The 21,910-nt window shown below is 41.0% G+C and overlaps 1 protein-coding gene across 1 annotated transcript; it reads left to right on the top strand.

The window, feature by feature from the left end:
* The first annotated feature begins 5,302 nt into the window (after window positions 1-5,302).
* Window positions 5,303-21,404, top strand: LOC135082777 (N6-adenosine-methyltransferase subunit METTL3). Its single transcript, XM_063977541.1, has 13 exons — window positions 5,303-5,801; window positions 6,119-6,317; window positions 6,672-6,796; window positions 8,554-8,642; window positions 9,990-10,116; window positions 11,632-11,833; window positions 12,024-12,112; window positions 12,290-12,385; window positions 13,077-13,221; window positions 13,721-13,868; window positions 18,548-18,659; window positions 19,354-19,420; window positions 20,021-21,404. Exons 1-13 carry the CDS (start codon window positions 5,612-5,614, stop codon window positions 20,145-20,147), a joined length of 1,716 nt encoding a protein of 571 aa, XP_063833611.1. The 5' UTR covers window positions 5,303-5,611; the 3' UTR covers window positions 20,148-21,404.
* The last annotated feature ends 506 nt before the right edge of the window (window positions 21,405-21,910 follow it).

The raw sequence follows: 21,910 nt of genomic DNA, 5'->3' as shown, positions 1-21,910 counted from the left end.
TACTTCTAACAATAAGGTATAGCTGAGGCAGATACACTCTGCCTCTGTGGTAGAGAAGGCTTTGTCCGGAAACCCACAGTTTCCTCCCACTTAGTGACGGAGCACCGGGGTCTTTTTAGTGGGTATGCCTCGTCCTTCTGACTTTGTGAGCCCCACATAACCTACCCTGTCGCCGCAGGGTAGGTATGCGATTCAAAGCATTTTTTCCCCGCAAAAAAAAAAAAAGATACACTCTGCCTAGGCTACAAGACATTGCTATGAAGATCATTTCGATGTACACGCAATACCTACCTGTTATTTAGTTTTTCTGAGTTAAACCTACCTATCTATTCGCCGTTCCCATGGGCGGGCCAGCTGCTGCAGGAAAGGACAGCTGCTCCCTCCTGGAAATCTATTTAATCTTAGCCTAGAAGCTGGGTATGACTCCCCGCTCCCCTCCTCTCCCCAGGTCATAAGCTGGGCATGACTTCCCCCTCGGCCAGAAGTTGGGTATGATTTACCCCCCCCCCCCCCCCCCCCCCCGGCCAGAAGCTGGGTAAGGCTTGCCCCTCCCCCCAGGCAGGGCCGGATTAACCATCTCGGGGCCCCTAGGCACAGCTCGTTTCGGGCCCCTCTTTTTGTGTCGCGGAGGAAATGCTTTGCGCACCGTCACCACTGCCGGGGGACAGGGTGGTGTGTGGGACTCCTGGAGCCCTAATAAGGGCGCTGCTCCGTCCTGAAAAGGACGGGGTATACCCACTAAAACTTCCGCGGCGTTCTGTCATCACCCAAGTGGGGATGTCGCGAGTATCGGGCCGTAGCCTTAGACTTCCGCGACACCACCGGCGACAGCTCGCCTACACGGCGGACCCTACACGCCCCCCTTGTGGGGGTCCGACGGGAATGGCTCGAAACGCCAAGCCCTTCCCGTCAGACGGAGGTGACAAGGGTGCCCCCGCACCCCGGCATGCTGGCCGCCACCTGGGGGCTGAGTAGAACAGTCGTACAACCGCCTTCTCCACCCTCTTCTCCGCCAGTGGAGCGATGAGGCGAGAGGATCGTTCTCCCGCTCGCGCTCCGCTGCCTCCTTCTGAAGGATGACCTCTTTGCAAAAGAAGGCGACCGCCATCCAGCATCCTTCACTTCCTAGCATGGCGTTGACCAGGCTCGGAAGCGAAAGATCCCGGCCCACGACTGCAGTGAGGACACGACGCTGCTCCCAGCCTGTGCAGACCGCGAGGGTGTGCTGCACCGTGTCTTCCGCTGCGCCGCATTTGTGGTACAGCGGGGATTCCTCTCGCCCGATCCTATGCAGGTACGAACCGAAGCAGCCATGCCCGGTCAGCACCTGCGCCAGACGGAACGTGAGGAACCCGTGCGGTCGTTCCAACCATTGGTACAGAACAGGACCAATGGCGTCCATAGTGCGGCGGCCAAACTGCGCGCGAGTCATGTCTTTCTTCCAGCGGTCGATCATGATCTCGCGCTCTTCCTGCCTGACGGCGCCGCGCCGCTCCGGGGCCGGGCGCTTTCCACGCGCCTTCTGGTCTGCCATCCAGTAATAGATGACAGACAAGACCCCAGCTTCTAGCTCCCAAGGAGGAGTACCAACGAGGACGCACGCCACAGCGTGCCCTACCGTGCAGTAGGTCCTTGCGACTTTCTGCGCTATGGCCCGCTGGGGACTGCGCAGAAGGGCAGCATTCTCCCTCTTGTTGAGTGCGTCCGCCCAGATTGGGGCGCTATACAGCACCATGCTCCTCAGAACGCCGGCATAAAGTCGACGACACCTCGTTAGTGGCCCTCCCAAATTCGGGAGGGATTTCGAACTCAGTGCGCCAGCTGCCTTAACCCCTAAAATGCCACCTCCCGTCAAGCATGAGGCCCAGATATTTCATCTGGCCTTTAACGTCAATCCTAACGTCCTCAACCACAATGTGGGCGTCGGGAGGGGTGCGCTGGCGAGGCCCCGGAAAGAAGAGGGCTTCAGTCTTCTCCAGCGCGACTAATGTGCCGCCCGCCGACGCCAGCCGTGCCGCGGCCCCAAATGTCTTCCCCCGGGCAGTGACCAGAATGTCATCCGCATAGCATAAATGATACTCATGCCCGCAAGAAGGACGCCCCGGAGGAGCCAGTTGAAGCCTAGGTTCCACAAGAGTGGACCGAGCACCGAATCCTGCGGAACCCCGCTGGATACGCCGCGCCGTTTGAGCTGGCCGTCTCTGTTAACATACAGGACTTCGCGGTCCCGTAAGTAATCGGCCAGCAGCGCTCGAAGGTACTGAGGCACTCCGTGATGTTTAAGTGCCTAGAATATGGTGGAATGAGGGATGGTATTGAAAGCGTTGGCTATATCGAATGATACAGCCAACACACCCTCACCCCTCTCCCTAGCCTCCGCAGTGAGGCTTTTTAGCCTCTGAAGGGCGTCGGCGGTCGACCTGTCATGTAAACTAAAGCAGTAATGCCAACGTTACGAAAATAAATTAGGTTCCACAATATCGAAACATGACATGTAAACCAAAATAAGGCGAAGTTTTTTGAGGTGGTTTGAATTTTGTTGCATAAAAATAATTTTTAACATTTTTTTTTTCATTTTTTTATCGGGAGTGCTGGGCCCCTGGTCATAGTGGGCCCCTAGGCACTGGCCTTAAGTGCCTTATGGATAATACGGCACTGCCCCCAGGCCATAAGCATAAGCTGGATATAACTACCCTTCGGCCAGAAGCTGGGTATGACACCCCCCCCCCCCCATGCCAGAAACTGGGTATGACTTGACCCCCCCCCCTCCCCCCAGGCCAGAAGCTGGATAAGGCTAGCCCCTCCCCCCAGCCCATAAGCATAAGCTGGGTATGACTCCCCCTCGGCCAGAAGCTGAGTATTACATACCCCCCCCCCCCCCCCCCCCGGCCAGAAACTGGGTATGACGACCCCCCCTCCCCCCAGGCCAGAAGCTGGGTATGGCTAGCCCCTCCCCCCAGCCCATAGAAACTGGTTATGACTTGACCCCCCCTCCCCCAGGCCAGAAGCTGGGTAAGGCTAGCCCCTTCCCCCAGTCCATAAGCATAAGCTAGGTATGACTCCCCCTCGGCCAGAAGCTGGGTATGACTTATCCCCCCCCCCAGGCCAGAAACTGGGTATGACTTGCATCTCCCCCCCTCCCACCAAGGCCAGAAGCTGGGTAAGGCTTGCCCCTCCCCCCAGGCTATGAGCTGGGTATGACTTATCCTCCCCCCCCCCCCCCCCAGGCCAGAAACTGGGTATTACCATCATATTATGTATTATTATGTTCAATACAAACAATCATTAAGTTACACTCACCCCAACCGCGTCTCCGCATTGCATCGAATCCTATGAAAATGTGGTTTTTGGACAAAGCGATACTTATTTTTCACAATTTTTATTTTAAAAAATTACTGGTCGATAGGTTACTTTATTTTGCTGAATAAATGTTATTAAAAGTTTTTTTCTAAAACTGATAGTTTAGCTGGAAAAAAATATTTTCCATCCCAATAGTACGCCGGCTGCGCTCGATTCGGATATAGTGACGTCCCGCGGCCCTGCGTACGTTGACTTTTAGCGGCAAAAACGGCCTATGTTTATTACTTAATATCTTCGTAAGTAATGGTCCGATTTGGATAATTCAAAAAGATATATCTTTCTTATGTTTTAAAGATTAACGTAGATACTAGTTTTATTGAATTTTCTACAACAGTACTGATCCTCATTAACAATATCTTATCGATATTATGAACAACCCTACCTACTGTTTTTTTTACCACAGCGCAGCGTCTTTCCGTTCTATACATGGCCAGAACGCACCCATAGGAAACTGCTCGTGTATATTTCGGAGTGCCCGTTTGTAAATCTGTGACTCCAAACTATACACGAATTTTGCGTACTGATCGTGTATAGTTTGGAGGAGCTTAGTAAAAAAAGTCATCTCCAAACTATACTCGATTAGTTTCTACTACACCACTTACACTTGACTAGAGTGTGTTTAGTTGATATTGATTTAGTAAAATTCAGTAAAATATGGAACTATATTTAAAATTACATTTATTTGATATTATTACATAAAATATTACTATTTTACTGAATCTATAATAAATCTAGATTTTTAAAACTATTGTAAGTGGTTTTTGAAATTAAATTGATTAGGTAGATTTCAAATTAAATAACAATTTAATTAATATGAGAGAGAGTGAGAGAAGAAAGTTCAACGCGCATTAAATACAATATTATGCGAGACTTTAAATGCTAGGTTTGTATTGTCGGCCGTTTGGTGTAGTTATTCGAAGTGGTAGCGGGTTCGATTCCCGCACAGTACAAACATTTGTGTGCATGAACATATTTGTTTGTATTGGACTGGGTGTTTTCTATGTATAATAAGTATGTATTTACAAAAAAAAAGTGTTTAATTATGTTTATATCCGTTGTCTAGTACCCATAGTACAAGCTTTGCTTAGTTTGGGACTAGAAGCGCAGTGTAAAATGTCTAAGGATATTTATTTATTATTTATTTTATTTATTAACTTTTATCTCAAGAACAAAATCATTTTGACATATTTCCATACCTACAATTGGTGAAATATCAGCCCCAAAACAAATATCTTTTCTATGGCAGAATAAGAAACACCAAAAAATCCTTTATCAAAACAATGACACGTGTCGTAAGATGATTCAATGTTTAAAGTAGACACGCAGATATGAATTAATCTAGCTATATAAATAAAAATGAATTGATGTTCGTTAGTCTGATTAAAACTCGAGAACGGCTGGGCCGATTGAGCTGATTTTGGTTTTAAAATGTTTGTCGTAGTCCAGGGTAGGTCTAAACGGTGAGCAAATACGCGCGCGATATTGTTTTTCTGTAACAGACAAAATTCCACGCGAGCGAAGCCGCGGGCGGAAAGCTAGTATGTAATAGAAAGAGAGGTCAATAAGTCAAAATGACTAGCATGCAACTACTCGCGTATAATTGTAATCACGCACTTATTACAATACATACATGATTAGTCCGTATGCGTACTGGCGATGTATATTTTGGAGGAAGATAATTGACCTAAGTCACTACAAAGTATACGCGAGCAGTACGCAGCGTATGCGTACTGGTCGTGTATAGTTTGGAGGAGCTTAGTAAAAAAAGTCATATCCAAACTATACTCGATTAGTTTCACACCCTTGCGTTCTGGCTATGTATAGAATGGAAAGACGCCACAGCGCACTGTATTGTAGGTGACCGTAGCCGTAGTCTATGTTAAAAAAAAACATCTATTTTGTCCGTAGTATCTACGATTTTGTCCATAGAGTATATATTTTGTCTCTGTCTCTTCTGTGAATGAAAAGAATGTTGTTTTTTGCTTGATTTATGCATTGGTTATTTTCGGCTTTTCGGTGGCAAACTTGCAGTATTTTTAAGTTTAGTAGATGTACCTAGTGCAGTGACTGCAGTGCCTTTCTAATAATTTAGTTTACAAACAGTTTTCTTCTCGTCTTCTCGGTTGTGAAATAAAAGACATCAATGGCTAGTTGGGCCTGGTTTAGTTTTAGTTTAGCTTCATTTTGGATTTGAATTACTTACTGACTGAATCGTACCGATCGGTTGCCAATTTGGTGTTATTTTGTGAAAATGTCTGACGCTTGGGAAGAAATTCAAGCCGTCAAAAGCAAAAGGAACAGTTTGCGGGAAAAGCTTGAGAAACGGAAGAAAGAACGACAGAATATTCTGGGAGCCACTTTAACGGTCCCTGAGAAGTCTGAGGGCTCCCCAGGTGGTAAAGAACGCAGTGTATCTAGTCCGGCTCCTCAAAAAACTGATGGTAAGTCTATAATTATTATAGGTTAGCATTGTTATACATTTTAAATCAGGCTAAATTGCTGTGTACGATTTCTAAATGCTTGTGAATCCTACAGGTGTTTGATGTTAACCATATTCAATACAAAACTGCCCTAAAAGTTTTACTCACCTACTTTTTGTACCTACATTCACATCTAGCTATGTATATTAAATAAACTGCATCAACTTAAAATTTCTATTTAAGCAATTATTTCCCTGAGATGCCATCCATCTCTGTTACATCTAACGTTGATTTCTACCTACCCAAATGCATTCGATTAACTTGTAAAAATATTGTAGTTGCAGCGCCTACTTCTGCTGAAAAACAAAAACCACCAGTGCCTTCGGCTTCGCTGGAAGTGCGTCTTTTGCAAGTGCTCTCAGACATGCAACTCCAGTTGCCGGCAACGGCCAGCGCTCTGTTGCCAGGCCTTGGAGATGTCGATGCAGGGATCGTGGCCAGTTTACTTGAAAAATTTGCCACTCAGAAGTTGATTACGTAAGTTATAATATGACCCTATTGCCAGGTGCATGACATCCTGTAATACCCATGTTTATGAATTAATAATTTGTTATAATTATGAAGAGCTTCTCGACGATCTTAGTAGTTACTTTGGCTTAGAAAGTAAAGAAAGAAAGTACTACATTTAACCTACAACAATACTTGAATATAAATGCTTAGTCCATACACCATGCATGTTTGCAGTTTGCATACAACTATGGAAAACTAGCTAAGGTCTTGGTCTGCAACTGGCATATTAAATAATATCATGAAATATGCAGTATAATAATAAATGTACCGTAACTTTGCCTACAATCTATGACCAAAAAAATCTTCTTTATTTTGTTACAGTATAAGAGAAAGGACAGAGACTACAACAGACGGTGGCATCGAAGTGGTGAGCGCAGAGTCCGTAAGACTTGCCGCAGTCCTAGCTGCTCTTATGGAAGAACAATCTACTAGTCATAAGAGGAAAGGTATTGCCCTCAGATCATAGAAGGGAATAGATGTGAAACGGGGGCGTGGCGCGTGTCTCCGCGATATGCCCAGAAACGAACATCGGCCGCGTAGCTAGGTTAGTCGCGATTCAGTCGTACTAAGGAAATGTTCTCCGATATTTTGGATAATGCGTCTTTACGTGCAATAAAACAAGTGAAACGAAGAACTACAGGAACAATGGAGTCATTTACTACATGTAAATATTGCAAATCCATTGGTATTTTGCTTATAAATAAAAAAAACTAAACATTTTTACGAACGAATTCATTGCCGTAACAGTTACTGCGATATCGAAATCAGTGGTGATAAAAATTCTAACACACTTGTACATTGACGATTTAGTTAGCAACCACTTTATGTCATGCTCAACTACTGCGCAATGTATTTAATTTCTTCCGTATCCACTGTCGTGTGAAAATACACAGTACGGCCGCATGTGCCTGTCGTAACATAGTGCCGTGCTCGTGTTCTAATGCGGTTTCCTATTATCGATAAATAGAAGTAAATTATAATTTTCTATTTTATAATTTTAAATAAAAAAATGATGTGTTACTTGCGATTTTAAGATTTTACAAAAAAATAATAACAGTAGAAGTAATTAGTAACTGTCAACTATGTAATTACTATAAGAGCTAGTTGAAAGCCTAATATAGGCATTATTTTCGATAAACATATGCGGTACGCAGATCGCCATAATTAAAAAGTTAATAGGTGATAGTAGTTAAAAATAACGTTTAATAATAAAAAGGTTTTCATACATAAGCATTTTGTGAAATCAGTTTCGAGCCTTGCCCCTAGCGATTTAAAGTATCGATATCTTGTCGACTCCATTTTATCTTTGTTCTCTCACTAGCGTTTTCAAAGTGTGCGTCACGTCACGCGGCCATTGATTGGCCATAAGGCACGCCTTCTGGCCAATCACAGCACTTTTAAGCCGGTTGCACATGTTGTCGTAGACTCTCAGTCGCTTTGTTTTTACACAGTTGAATGTGTGTGTGGGAGCTGTGGTGGGGGAAATGTGGGGACACTGGTTCTCGTTGTAGTTACGCGCGACTTCATATCTATTCTCTTTCTATGATCTGAGGTATTGCCAAATATTCACAGTTTAACTTACTATTTTAAAGTATAGACTAGAGCTTGCTCTACCCTTGGGTCTCCAAACTATGGCCCACGGGCCATATCAGGCCCGCCACTGCCATCAATCCGGCCCGCGACAGCTTAAGACTAAGCCTATGTTTGCATAGGTGGGCAGAAAAATTAAAATTGTTATGGCCCTTGCAACATACCGAAAAAAATAATGGCCCCAAGGTTTCAAAGTTTGGAGTTGGAGTTTGGACTAGAGTATTTACATGTAACAGAACAACAAACCACTGAAATGTGTTGTGTATCGCACTGTCACAAAGTCACTTTACCTATATTGTTTACCATTTGCAAGAATGTTACATTACATAAAGCCCGGTCCGTGAGCACGTAGAATTTTGTCCAATGACCCCTAGCTACCCATCCTTATCGCTCGCGCGTAATTATATTGCTGTTGCGACTGTGCGACGGGCGCCCGCAGTGAGTGTGCGAGCGCGATAGCAACATAATTACGCGCGAGCGATAAGGATGGGTAGCTTGGGGTCATTGGGCAAAATTCTACGTGCTCACGGACCAGACCATAGAAATGCTCTAGCTAGTCTATACTCCACACAATATAACTTGACACTTAAATATTATTTTTGTTTCTTCTTAGGGGATGTTGTTGAACAAAGCACAAAACCGAAAGTGTCAAAGACTTTGCCAGATGAAAAGAAGGTTGCAAAGGGTGATACAGATATAATGGTAAGTTAGCCAGTCATCCGAAAATTATTATACAGGGTGACTGAAACTGAACCCGCCATAGCTAATAGGCGTATAGAGGAGGTCATTTGCTAATTATTGAACCTTACTTTCTATGGCTAAAGTTTTATAGTATAGGAGATATGTCAATTTTTATACTTTTTTCAGATTTTTCCGAAATTAGACCTAAAAACTGCTTCAATTTTTTTTCTCGCGTGATTTCAACAGTTTTTTTTATTTGATATTAATATCGAATATGTCTTTATTCAAATAAAATAAATTTCTGATCCAGATAATGATTGAATAGCTAGTTACGAGCCGTTAAAGTCTAACAAAAGTACAAACCACGATAAAAAATTCTACTTCGAATTCGATTGAAACAAAAATTAATGGTGATAATGGATTGCCAATAATCTTAAAAATATCTCTAGCTTCTCTTCTTTCCAATGATATATCACACGTTGTAATTAGATATTGAAATTTGTCAAAAAATCAAAGTTAATGGAAGAAAATGGAGTAATAATACAAAAATTATCCATACAAAGTTGATTTTGATTTTTTTTAAACTCTTTTCTTCATAATGTGATTATTATTATTTTTAAATTCATTTTTCAAAAAAACACACAAAAATAGTTATGAAAAGGAGTATAGCAGAAAATATGAGATGTTTGAAGAAACTTTGTATGGATAATTTTCGTATTATTACTCCATTTTCTTCCATAAACTTTGAATTTTTAATAAATTTCAATATCTAATTACTACGTGTGATATATCATTGGAAAGAAGAGAAGCTAGAGATATTTTTAAGATCATTGGCAATCCATTATCACCATTAGTTTTTTTTAAAATCGAATTCGGACTTGAATTGTTTATCGTGGTTTGTAATTTTGTTGAACTTTGGCGGCTCGTAACTAGTTATTGAATCATTATCTAGATCTGAAATTTATTTGGTTTGACTAAAGGTTTATTCGATATTAGTATCAAATAAAAAAATCGGTTAAAATCATGCGAGAAAAAAAAATTAAGCAGTCTTTAGGTCAAATTTCGGAAAAATCTGAAAAAAGTATAAAAATTGACATATCTTCTAAACTATAAAACTTTAGTCATAGAAAGTAAGGTTCAATAATTAGCAAATGACCTCCTCTATACGCGTATTAGCTATGGCGGGTTCAGTTCCAGTCACCCTGTATTAGCTTTTTAGAATTGATACTATTATTTTTGTTCTAACTTGCCAAGTTTCATGAGCAAGTTTCATAATGTTTTGAATGTAACTTAACTTTAAAATTACTTGAATATGTAGGCATCTTTTAGACATACAAGTATGTATTTCAATTTTATTTCTTCTTACAGTCTTTACTGGCAATGCCTTCGAGCAGAGAAAAGGCGGTCAAAAGAGTGGGAGAAGAGATAATGGATTTGTTGAGCAAGCCCACAGCTAAAGAGAAGTCTTTAGCAGACAAATTTAAAAGTCAAGGAGGTATGGTACCAAATTCTTATGTAATATATTTTGGTCAAGCAAGATTATTGTCATTTTTATGTGAAAGTAAAGCATAGAATAGTCTAATAGAGATATTTTCTAGGTAAAAAAGCAGCATGTTATTGAATGATTCATCAGTCAGCTTATCAAAAAATACTCGACACATATTTTTCACTTTTTCAAACTAATGAAAAAGGATGATGGGCAAATTGGGCGTTGAACCAACAGAAACAAAAAGTGTACTAAATTAAAGCTAAATACTAGTACTTCATTTCATAGTATGACAACAATCCTGAAATACGCGGGGATACGGAGATAGAGGTCATTGAATATGCAAAGTTTCCATAGTATTTCACATCACACTAGGGTAATAAAAATAGTATTAGGTCCATTTAATTGCTTGTATCAATCATATTGATAGTATTGTTTCATATATTACTATCGATTCTATCGATTAAGTATGTAAGTATACCGAATAAATCACAATCGATTATTCGATTGCAGTAATCGAGTATAATGCTGAAAATAAGGAATCAAACTAACAATCAAATGATAGTGATGATGGTAATCAATGAAATCGATTAATCGAATTGTTAATCGATAAATCGTTATTTGGCAATATCGATTAATAATCGATTCGTGATCGATTATGCGACAACACTACCTACAGCTTAACTGGTAGAAATCCCATTGAAACATGACTGTGTTCATTTCATTTCTCAAAATGGTACCCACGAGTAGGTGTGGTCCTACGCACGTAATGTAGAATATGGTACTTATTTTATTCCATTTGTTGGCCCCACTCGGACATAATAATTGATAAATAACTTAATGTATCAATGTAGGTATATTAATTAATAATATTTTTTGTTTGCGCAATAAAACACCTATGACTATTATACATTATGTCAATTTCCAAGCAAACCCGGAAGTTTTTGGTAGTTATTTATATGAAAATATATTTCTGATACTAAGTCCTAACAAATAATAGTAGTTACATTTCTGTTGGTTTTACGCCCAGATTTCATAGAAAAGTGCCCATCATCCTTTAAAGAGATACAGCGCGCCAAAGTTTGATAGAGGCACGTGACGTCAAGAAGTGCCTAAAATCGTGACTTTTGTGACATCACGCGGAACTTCAATGCACCATAACATCGTAATTACGTGTTTGATTGACAAATAAAAATATTCCAATGTTTTTTGAATTTTCAAATTGACGAACCAAAATTTTTTTTTAGGACCCTAGCCTGTACTATAGATAGATCGTTTCATCCACTCATCCACGAAGACGCGCCCCACCATTCTTCCGCTAAGGTTTGAGTGTTATCGGTACACGCTAAATTATCCATGAGTGCACACGCACACTACAATAAACACACTCGGATTGCTCGGATCAAACCCCGCACCCCGCGCTTCTCTCAACCAAAAATTAGTGGGGCGTGTCTTCGTGGATGAAACGATCTATACATCGTGGGAACATAGAATATTCTAGAACTATCAGTGTTTTGTTTACAGGTGCTCAAGTGATGGAGTTTTGCCCGCACGGCACCCGCGCGGAATGCGTTCGAGCGTTCTCAGTTCAGAAACCAGACGGTACAGAAGTGCAGGGGTACAGTTGTAAGAAACTCCACTTCAAGAAGATTATACAGAGCCATACGGATGAATCGCTGGGAGACTGCTCGTTTCTGAACACCTGCTTCCATATGGATAGCTGCAAGTAAGTCTAGTTAGACTAAATCTAAATAAAATGTCTTTATTTTCTTACAATAGTAGAACAGAAGTACCGTCTACGCTATTGTTTGTTTGGCTCTAGAATGAAGGTCGCCTTATGTACTGTGATTTATGTGCATGTAAGTTTGAAATAAATAAATAAAAGGACATTTTGAACAAATTAAACTTATTTACAGGTATGTGCACTACGAAGTGGACAATACGGATCCAAATGCAAATTCCAACAAAATAACAACTGAATCTTCACAGAAGATTGCACAAAATGGTAAGTAATTTTAACTACAATTATACATTATTCTGATTATAAAAATTGACTTAGCCATAGAGGATAAAATTACTATATTATTTTGGTTCAATACTAGCATTTACTGATTTTACTGTTACATAATTTGTAAACTTTGAACACAGAATTGCAGAATTTTTCACTGTCTTTTTATTCTAGGTGCAAGTGTGGTGTCAAAGCCTGATGGAGTATTGACATTGACTCCACCACAATGGCTGCAGTGCGATCTGCGGTATCTTGACATGACATTCTTAGGTAAGTTTTAATTCTAAAATTACACTGTAATTACTTATGTGAATGTTTGTTAATTCATAAAGAAAATAGTAATTCGTGAGTAAAAAATTTGTTAAATTTTTTTATGTTTCCTACTTGTCGACATAGTCATCGTCGTCATCATTTCAGCCAAATGACGTCCACTGCTGGACAAAGGCCTCCCCCAAGGATTTCCATAACGACCGGTCCTCTGCCCGCATTACCTACTTTAATACGCAGATCTATAGTGTATAGCGTGGATCCCGTTTTACTCCCTTCATCTATCTTACGCGGTTTAGATTTTTTCATACAAATGTTTTTTTCCGCTAACTCTCGTTCCCGTGGGAATTTTGCAATATCCTGTTGTAACTAAGCTTTAAGTTTACTAAGGTATCATGCCAAAAAATTCAAGCGTCTAACTTAAGCGGTTTACATTTTTCATACAAAAGTATTTTCCCGCTAATTCCCGTTCCCGTGGGAATTTCGGGAATTCCTTTCTTAGTGCACTTCTACGGTACCTAAGTTACGTCCCTTCCAAATCTCAAGTGCCTATGTTTAGCCGTTTAGGCTGTGCGTTGATATGTCAGTCAGTTTCTCCTTTTATATATTTAGAAGATTAGATTCAAAACCAAATGTACAAACTTCTCCGGCGCAGAATCTCTGAGGCGTTAATGAGTGTACAGGTGTTTCGCAGGCAAGTTTGCGGTGATCATGGCCGACCCGCCGTGGGACATCCATATGGAGCTGCCCTACGGAACGATGTCGGATGACGAGATGAGGTGTCTCGGCGTGCCGCAACTGCAGGACAGCGGGCTTATATTCCTGTGGGTCACTGGCAGGTAAGCTTGACTTACATGGCACTAAAAACTGACTGGCATATAAATACAGGGTGGAATTTTGTATTTGTAATGCCACCTGAAGGCAAAGTACTCTTGTGGATAGAAAATGTTACTCAAAGAAAACATTTATTTTTGAAAAGAAAGAGAATTCAAAGCTTTCCAAGATTTCCGAAAGTAATTCAGGTGGCATTACAAAAATCCATCCTGTATTGACTTGCAATCAAGTATACAGACGACAGTAAACTTAGTTTAATGGCCAATAAAGTCTAAATTCATATTTTGCACATACCTGTCGTATCGTGACGGATTAGCAAGTTGAAGTGGTAATGAGCGGGACACCCACAAGGTGGACCGACGAGCTCATAAAGGTAACAGGAAGGCGCTGGATGCAGGCCGCCACCAATCGGCCATTGTGGAAATCATTGGGGGAGGCCTATGTTCAGCAGTGGACGTCCTATGGCTGAAATGATGATGATAACCTGTCGTATCTTGTCACCAGAGCCATGGAGTTGGGCAGAGAGTGCCTAAAGCTGTGGGGCTACGAGCGCGTGGATGAACTGATCTGGGTGAAGACGAACCAGCTGCAGAGGATCATCCGTACCGGCCGCACTGGGCACTGGCTCAATCACGGCAAGGAGCATTGCTTGGTCAGTATCATTATCATCATCATCATCATCATCATCTTTACAATGTGGACAGATGACCTTATAAGATCATCCGCACCAGTCGCACGGGGCACTGGCTTAACCACGGCAAGGAGCATTGCTTGGTCAGTATTCTACACTAATATACAAAAACCTTTACAAAAAATATATCAAAATTCAGATTCTTCAGTCTTCTTTGTTCAAAATCGCTCCTTTTCAGATTAGTTTGGCTATATTTGTACGTAAAAATGAGGACTCTAGTTCTATACTTATTAAAAACTTAGGATGTTTAAAAAAACTGTAATATTATATTATCTATCTTTTTTTTTATTTTTTTTATTTCTCATACTCATCATCATCATCATCATCATTTCAGCCACAGGACGTCCACTGCTGAACATAGGCCTCCCCCAATGCTTTCCATGTTGATCGATTGGTAGCGGCCTGCGTCCAGCGCTTCCCTGCTACCTTTACGATGTCGTCGGTCCACCTTGTAGGTGGACGTCCCACGCTGCGTTTTCCGGTACGCGGCCTCCATTCCAGAACCTTTCTGCCCCATCGGCCGTCAGTTCTGCGTACTATGTGCCCTGCCCATTGCCACTTCAGCTTGCTAATACGTCGGGCTATGTCAGCGACTTTGGTTCGTTTACGGATCTCCTCATTTCTGATTCGATCTCGCAAAGAAACACCAAGCATAGCCCTCTCCATAGCACGCTGTGCAACTTTGAGCTTCTGTATAAGGCCTATAGTGAGAGGCCACGTTTCCGAGCCATAAGTTATCACTGTTATCACATTAATGGCGAGTACATCACTCACCTTCGGTTTGCCGACGATATTGTGGTCATGGCAGAATCGTTGGAAGATCTTGGCACAATGCTCGAAGACCTTAATCGAGTTTCCCAACAGGTAGGCCTGAGGATGAACATGGACAAAACGAAGCTTATGTCGAATGTCCATGTTACGCCCTTTTTCTCATACTGTACCTCATAAATATTATTTGGATTTTTTTTCCTTAAATAATGAATAGTAAAATAATAATTTATTATCAAAACGTTAATCGTATTAGGAGTAAACTAAAAGATGTTTATCTAAATATTCTCAACTGCAACTATGATATTATTTGTCTCACAGAGACTAATTTTAATTCGAGTGTTTTTAATGCAGAAATTTTGGACTCAAGATACTTAATATTTCGAAGGGACCGTTGTAGCACTAGTATTCACAAAACAGAGGGGGGTGGAGTAGCCGTAGCAATCTAATATAAAGATTATATGAGTGGGAGAGTGAAGTTGAGGATATTTGGTTGCGAATTAATTTTCCATCTAACAAACACTTAATACTTTGTTTATGATATATATGAGTGGGAGAGTGAAGTTGAGGATATTTGGTTGCGAATTAATTTTCCATCTAACAAACACTTAATACTTTGTTTATGTTATTTGCCACCAGACTTATGCCTATCTAAATTAACTACTTTTTACACTGATTTCCAAAGAAGACTGCTTCAACTTAAAGATAACTCTAGTTTCTTGTGTTTTGGAGATTTTAATGCATGTAACATTCAGTGGCTTAAGTATTCAGATTCCATCGACATGATTCCCACCCCCGCACCTGATGCAAAATCTCAACTTTTTTTGGAATCTTATTCACTGTGTAATCTGAGACAGTTCAACAGTATACCTAACAAGAACAATCGAATTCTTGATCTCGTTCTAAGCACTGAGAGTTCACTCTCTGTATATGGCGCTGATGCACTTAGTCGAATGGATAGCCATCACCCACCACTCTTAATAGACTTTTCTACTTCAGAGTTACCACCGAAGGTTATTTCTGGTACGCATCGAAAAAGACCTAACTTCTATAAGTGTAACCTTAATGGTATTCGGGGTGATCTAAGCTCAATCGATTGGGATGACTGTCTGGCGGGTGATGATATTGATGTAACTGTGAATACATTTTATGAAAAACTAAACCAAATTATTCATAAACATACACCTCTAAAAAACAAAAAAATCCATCAGTTTCCCTGCTGGTTTAGTCCGGCTCTAATACGCTAAAACAAATACCATAAAAAATACAGGAAATACGGTAACCCACTGGACTATGATACTTTTTGCCTTCTTCGCACTCGCTGTAAGTCTCTCCTACAAAAATGCTACAAAAGTTATCTTGATTCAGTTGAAACTTCTATAAAACATAATGTCAAGTATTTCTTTAAATATGTCAATGGTGAAAAAGCGTCTTCTTCAATGCCCCTGACAATGAAGTATGGAAACACCATTTCCTCAAATGTTGAAGAAATATGTGACATGTTCTCCAGTTACTTTGGGTCGGTATTTGAAAGTAAACAGAGCCATGACACCTTGTACGCGACCGAGTCTCATCATCACTTCTCATTATCAACTGCTGAAATCGACTTAAAATGTATAAAAGCTAAGATCAAGAGTCTTGACGGCAGTAAGGGCGCGGGACCTGATGGAATACCTCCACATTTTGTAAAGAGTTGTTGCGATGAGCTATGTGCACCACTTTACATAATTTTTAATAACTCGCTTAGGACAGGAAAATTTCCCACTTATTGGAAAATAGCTCATGTAATTCCAATCCATAAATCAGAAGCAAAAGACCAATGTACAAACTACCGGCCAATCAGCATTTTATCGTGCTTCGCCAAGTTATTCGAATCTGTGACTTATGGCATTCTCTATTCTTTCTTCAAGCAACATCTGTCCCCTCGCCAGCATGGGTTCATCGAGAAAAGATCGACAGTGAGTAATCTTTTAGAATACAAGAACTATCTCTGCTCGGCCTTTGCTCGGGGACGCCAGGTGGACTCCATTTACACGGACTTCTCTAAGGCATTTGACAAGGTAAATCACTTCATACTTTGTCGGAAGCTCAAGGGTTATGGTGTCCACGGCAGTCTACTGCGCTGGCTAGAATCGTATCTGGATAATAGGAGTCAAATAGTAAGTGTACATGGGCATCTTTCATCGCCGACAGCGATCACCTCCGGTGTTCCGCAAGGCTCGCATCTGGGACCGTTGCTATTCTCGATTTTCATCAATGACCTGGCTGAACAACTAACGGTTCCCTGCTTGCTCTACGCTGATGATCTCAAAATTTTCTTAGAAATTAATGATCTTGGAAACTGTTCTGAACTGCAGAGGAACTTGTCATTGGTGGCCAAGTGGTGTTCTGATAACCATATGTTCTTAAATACCAACAAATGCCTTGTTATATCTTTTGGTACTTCTAAAAATAAAACATATTATGATTATTCTCTACACGGATTTGTATTAAGACGCGAATCCGTTGTCAGAGACCTGGGGGTGTACTTTGACCAGGGTCTTTCATTTCGTTGTCATTACGACCATATTGTCTCCAAATGTACTCAACTCCTTGGCTTTGTCACACGTTCTACAAGGGACTTCAAGAACCAATCTACCCTTATATGCCTATACTACTCACTGATCAGAAGCATCTTGGAGTATGGTTGTGTAATCTGGTCGCCATTCTATAATGTTCACTCGGACCGAATTGAGGGTGTCCAAAGAAAGTTTCTGAATATTCTTTGCTTCAGATTGGGTTTGGGTCGCGAATATAGGTCATACAGGGCAAGGCTACAGCGCTTCAAAATGACGTCTCTGGCCTCCAGACGTGAATGTCTTGAACTGGTCTGTCTGCACAAGATTTTGCACTCTGAACTTGATTCACCAAATCTTCTTTCCCTTCTTAATTTTAACATTCATTACAAATCCCGAAACCCTTTAAAAAAATTATTTTGCACACATGTTTAGAGTTGCGGTTTAGATTAATCTATGGAATATTATCTGTGCCTGAATATGACTGTAACTTGTTTTGTGAGCCTTAAATAAATAAATAAATAAAATAAATAAATAAATTCAGCTTGGGACGTCCAGCCACAAGGTGGACAGATGATCTTATAAAGGTTGCGGGAAAGCACTGTATGCACTCCGCTACGAACCGACCTGCATGGAAATTGTTGTGGGGAGGCATATGTTCAGCAATAGTACTGCTACTACTTTTTAGTTTGAAAAAGGGGTGATTCAGGTTGGTGGTGCTCGGGTGGCCAATACATTAACTCTAGGAGCTCTTAGGGTAAAAATATGCGAATATCAGGCCTTCTCAACTCGTCTGCGAAGTGTGGTAAGGTAGGCTAAATTCTCCGTTTAACTTTAGTGAATGAGGGCTATCGTTTTAGCGCTCACCAGTTAGCGCCACTGTAGAGTAAGGTCCTGTCACTTGCTAGTAGCGAAGACAGTGGCACCAACTGGTGAGCGCTAAAGTGGCAGGAGGACTATCGCATTTGCACTCATCAAGATGGCGCCACTGTAGAGTAAGGTCCTATCAATCACCAGGGGTGCCAACTGTTAAGTATAAAAACGATAGCCCTCATTGGACAGGGTCGTGTTCCTTTGAAGTGGAGATATAACCTGATGATGATGAGGTCTTACTATTATTGGTTAGTCCTTCGCACTTTAGGTTAGAAATCCTTGGCTTGGGTAATAAATATTTTTTAGATTTTTTTTTATTGGTGTTTCCTGGAAGAAATCGTGGAAATCTGTGGCCTTTGTCAGTGGAAGACATTTGATTAAAACAGCGACTATTTGACTAGCGCGTCAGGTATAATTTTTGTTAAGTTTGTGCTTGTTCCACAGGTGGGCATGAAAGGCAACCCGGAGAACCTGAACCGAGGCCTGGACTGTGACGTCATCGTGGCCGAAGTGAGGGCCACCTCGCACAAGCCTGACGAAATATACGGGATTATTGGTGAGTACAGACTTCACTCTTTAGACTATAGTCTTTAGTCGGCCGATCCTTTGGTCGGGCTGTTATGTATGAACATGTATGAAAGTGCGCACATGACACCAATTTGGTATCGGCCATAAAGTTCATATACCTAGCGGAATAGATCAACAAAGAACTGAGCGAGTGAGATGTCATCATGTCACTAGCAGCAACACTGTGATAAAAAAATGCGTCCGACAGAACCGTTTTTTTTTTTCAACTATTTGACAGTTCAGAGGCACTTACTGGCACACTGAAAATTTTTAGATATTTCAGATTTTACGTGAGTGAAATCGTGGATGTTTATGAGAAATAGTGCTTCAGAAACGTGATGAATGAAATAAACTTTCAGTGATTGATTATTCTTCAAAATAGTGAAATAATCTTGAAAATTGACATACAATGGACATCCAGTGACACCCTAAAATCGGTTTCGTTTTGTCAAACGACAAAACGAAACAAAATACAGCAACAACCATGAGCTGTCGCTCATGGTTGTTGCTGTATTCCGAAGGTAATATTCCTTCCTTTGTGGTATCGTCCGATTCCTCATACAAATTAAAAGCTGGCCAAATATTCGCCGATAAAAGTCTATAGTCTGCGGGGGCTCTTGGAGCGGTTAGGCACTACCTCGCCCAAATTTTTACTGTGCTATATTTTATTTTGTTTTCAACAGAACGTCTCAGTCCGGGCACGAGGAAGATTGAGCTTTTCGGGAGACCACATAATATACAACCTAATTGGTACGTAAAACTTATAATATTATTAAAAGTCGACGCCCTGTTTTGCTAAAATGATGAATGATGATTGTTATTAACTGTATATAATATAACAGCTTTAGATCCTGGCTACATAAGAGTTGCAGCAGTGAAAATAATCTAGAAAATCTTTTGATGAATCAAAAGCTGGCACCTGAAATTACTCTACTACTATCGAGAGATTGTATCGATAGTGATCATAATACTTTCGATAGTATTACAAAAATAGTTCGATAGTGAAATATCTTGTAATAGTCTACTATCTAAAATTATCGATATTATGAGTGATTTATTTTACTTCGATAACCTATACCGATACTATTGATTTTATTCATAGCACTAGCATCTTATGCAGTTGTGATAATAGCTATTTTGCAATAAAAAATACAAGCTTAAATGTGCTGTCGTTCGTACATAATGCCCGGTTTCCACCAAGGTGGAGCGGAGCGGAGAAATGTTTTAAATAACAATCAGATGTCATTAAGTTTTAATGAAATTGACAGAATGATTGGTTACTTAAATCATTTCTCCGCTCCACTGCGCCTTGGTGAAACCGGGCCTTACATGTTAATTTTCTCATCCCAGGATAACCCTCGGCAACCAAGTCGACGGCGTCCGCTTGGTGGAGCCAGAACTGATCGCAGCGTTCAAGAAGCGTTACCCAGACGGCAACTGCATGGCGCCTCCGCCCCCGGACCCAGGGCTGCCCTAGCCAAGCAATAATAGCCCTAAACACAATGGTAATACGGCCACGTTATTTTGAACTTTGTTGCCTTGTTAACTGTATAATATCCGGGATCCAGCATCACTGGACACCGTTAAACTGTATTGCCGTGGGAATGAGCCAACGGCGACTTTTTGTAGCGATGCAGTAGCGATTCTGTCGCGCATTCGCATCGATACAGTCGCAATGCGGTCGCTAGCTATGTGCCCTCGTACACATAAAAGAGCTACTGTCGCGATGCAAACGCGATTCAGTAACCCTCCCTGCGTTCTTTCCCCAATGTCGTCCGACACGGTCGCGCGTTTGCTTTGATACAGTCACGCTGCTGTAACGCGTTTGCTTCGCTTCTGTAGTGCGTTGCAAATGCGACTAACGCGCGTTAGTAGAGATACTGTCGCTCGTTTACGAAACGCTACAAAAAGTCGCCGTGGGCGATGACCCTTATCCAATTTCTCCTTTAGTCCAACTGTAAAATGTTAAAATAATAATAGACTTAATAATGTTTAAGAGAGACTATTTCTGCAGCACCAAGCTGCCAGAAGCTTTTTCAGTTTAAAACTGTGCGTGTGCATTTTAAGATATTGGAAGATAAACCATTCAGAAAGTTAATTCATATTTGTTAAGATTATAGTAATGGGGTAGATACAAGATAACGACATAAATAGAGGTCCGCAATTACCTTCTTTTCCAAGTCTTAGGCCGTATACAGAAAGAAAGCTGGAAACTTATAAGCGCTGGTCCGTTCGTTCACAAAGGAAGCAAGTTGAATGGCATTTTATATGGCAGCGTCCAGCGCTGACCAGCGCGTGTTGAAACTTGTCGGCGCCGTTCAGTTCTTATGGGCGCGCGTTCATTACTATCTTCCTGCGCGTTTTACCAGCGCTGAGAAGCGCTGGTAAGCGCTTATAAGTTTCCAGCTTTATTTCTGTATACGGCCATAAAAACAATATCTTATCCATGAATTGCCGCATTTGCCGCACTAAGGGCTGATTTTACCATCATCGGATAAATTTTAACTGAAGAATAAACTTGTCATTTTGACATATTTCCATACTGAAACTGTCAATGTGCCAAACTGATTCTTCAGTTAAAAGTTATACGGCGATTGAAATATCAGTCCTAACAGGGTAAATCGTGGACAGATGGAGTATTTATAAACCCTACAATCACTCTTGACAAATAAATATAATATAAGGAAAGCTTGTAAATAATAATAATTGTTGTTAATTACACATGTTTAATATTGACGTGTTTTTATTTTCCTAACCTTTTTATTTATTTATTTTGCTTTTATTTCAGACGATGGTTAAAGCCAGGTTTCCATCAAGGCGGAGCGATGTTTTGAACAACCAATCAGGTGTCATTCAGATTGAATGAAATTGTCTGAATGAAATCTGATTGGTTATTCAAAACATTTCTCCGCTCTGCTCCGCTTTGATGGAAACCGGGCCTAAATTGGTATTTTTGCAAGCACACTAGCTGGGCTAAAGGTTTCCTAAATAGGCTGCTTGCTATTTGGGGGATCTGGGTTGGTTGGAATAGAAAGATAAACCACAAAACAAATCGCGCACAATGGCCTAATCAAGAGGCTAAGTGCGGCTTTCGATTGCTAAAAAAAAAAAATTGTATTGCTGGTCAGAAATGCTGTTCTTGTGTATAGAAAGAATTTTTCAACCGTCAGATATCTTTTCTGAGGACTAAACTTGTCATTTTGACATATTTCCCATACTGAAACTGTCAATATGCCAAAC

This window comes from Ostrinia nubilalis, chromosome 22 (assembly GCF_963855985.1).
Source record: "Ostrinia nubilalis chromosome 22, ilOstNubi1.1, whole genome shotgun sequence".
Lineage (NCBI taxonomy): Eukaryota > Metazoa > Arthropoda > Insecta > Lepidoptera > Crambidae > Ostrinia > Ostrinia nubilalis.
The sequence above is the reverse complement of the archived record's forward strand: the minus strand, read 5'-3'. Positions and strand labels throughout refer to the sequence as shown.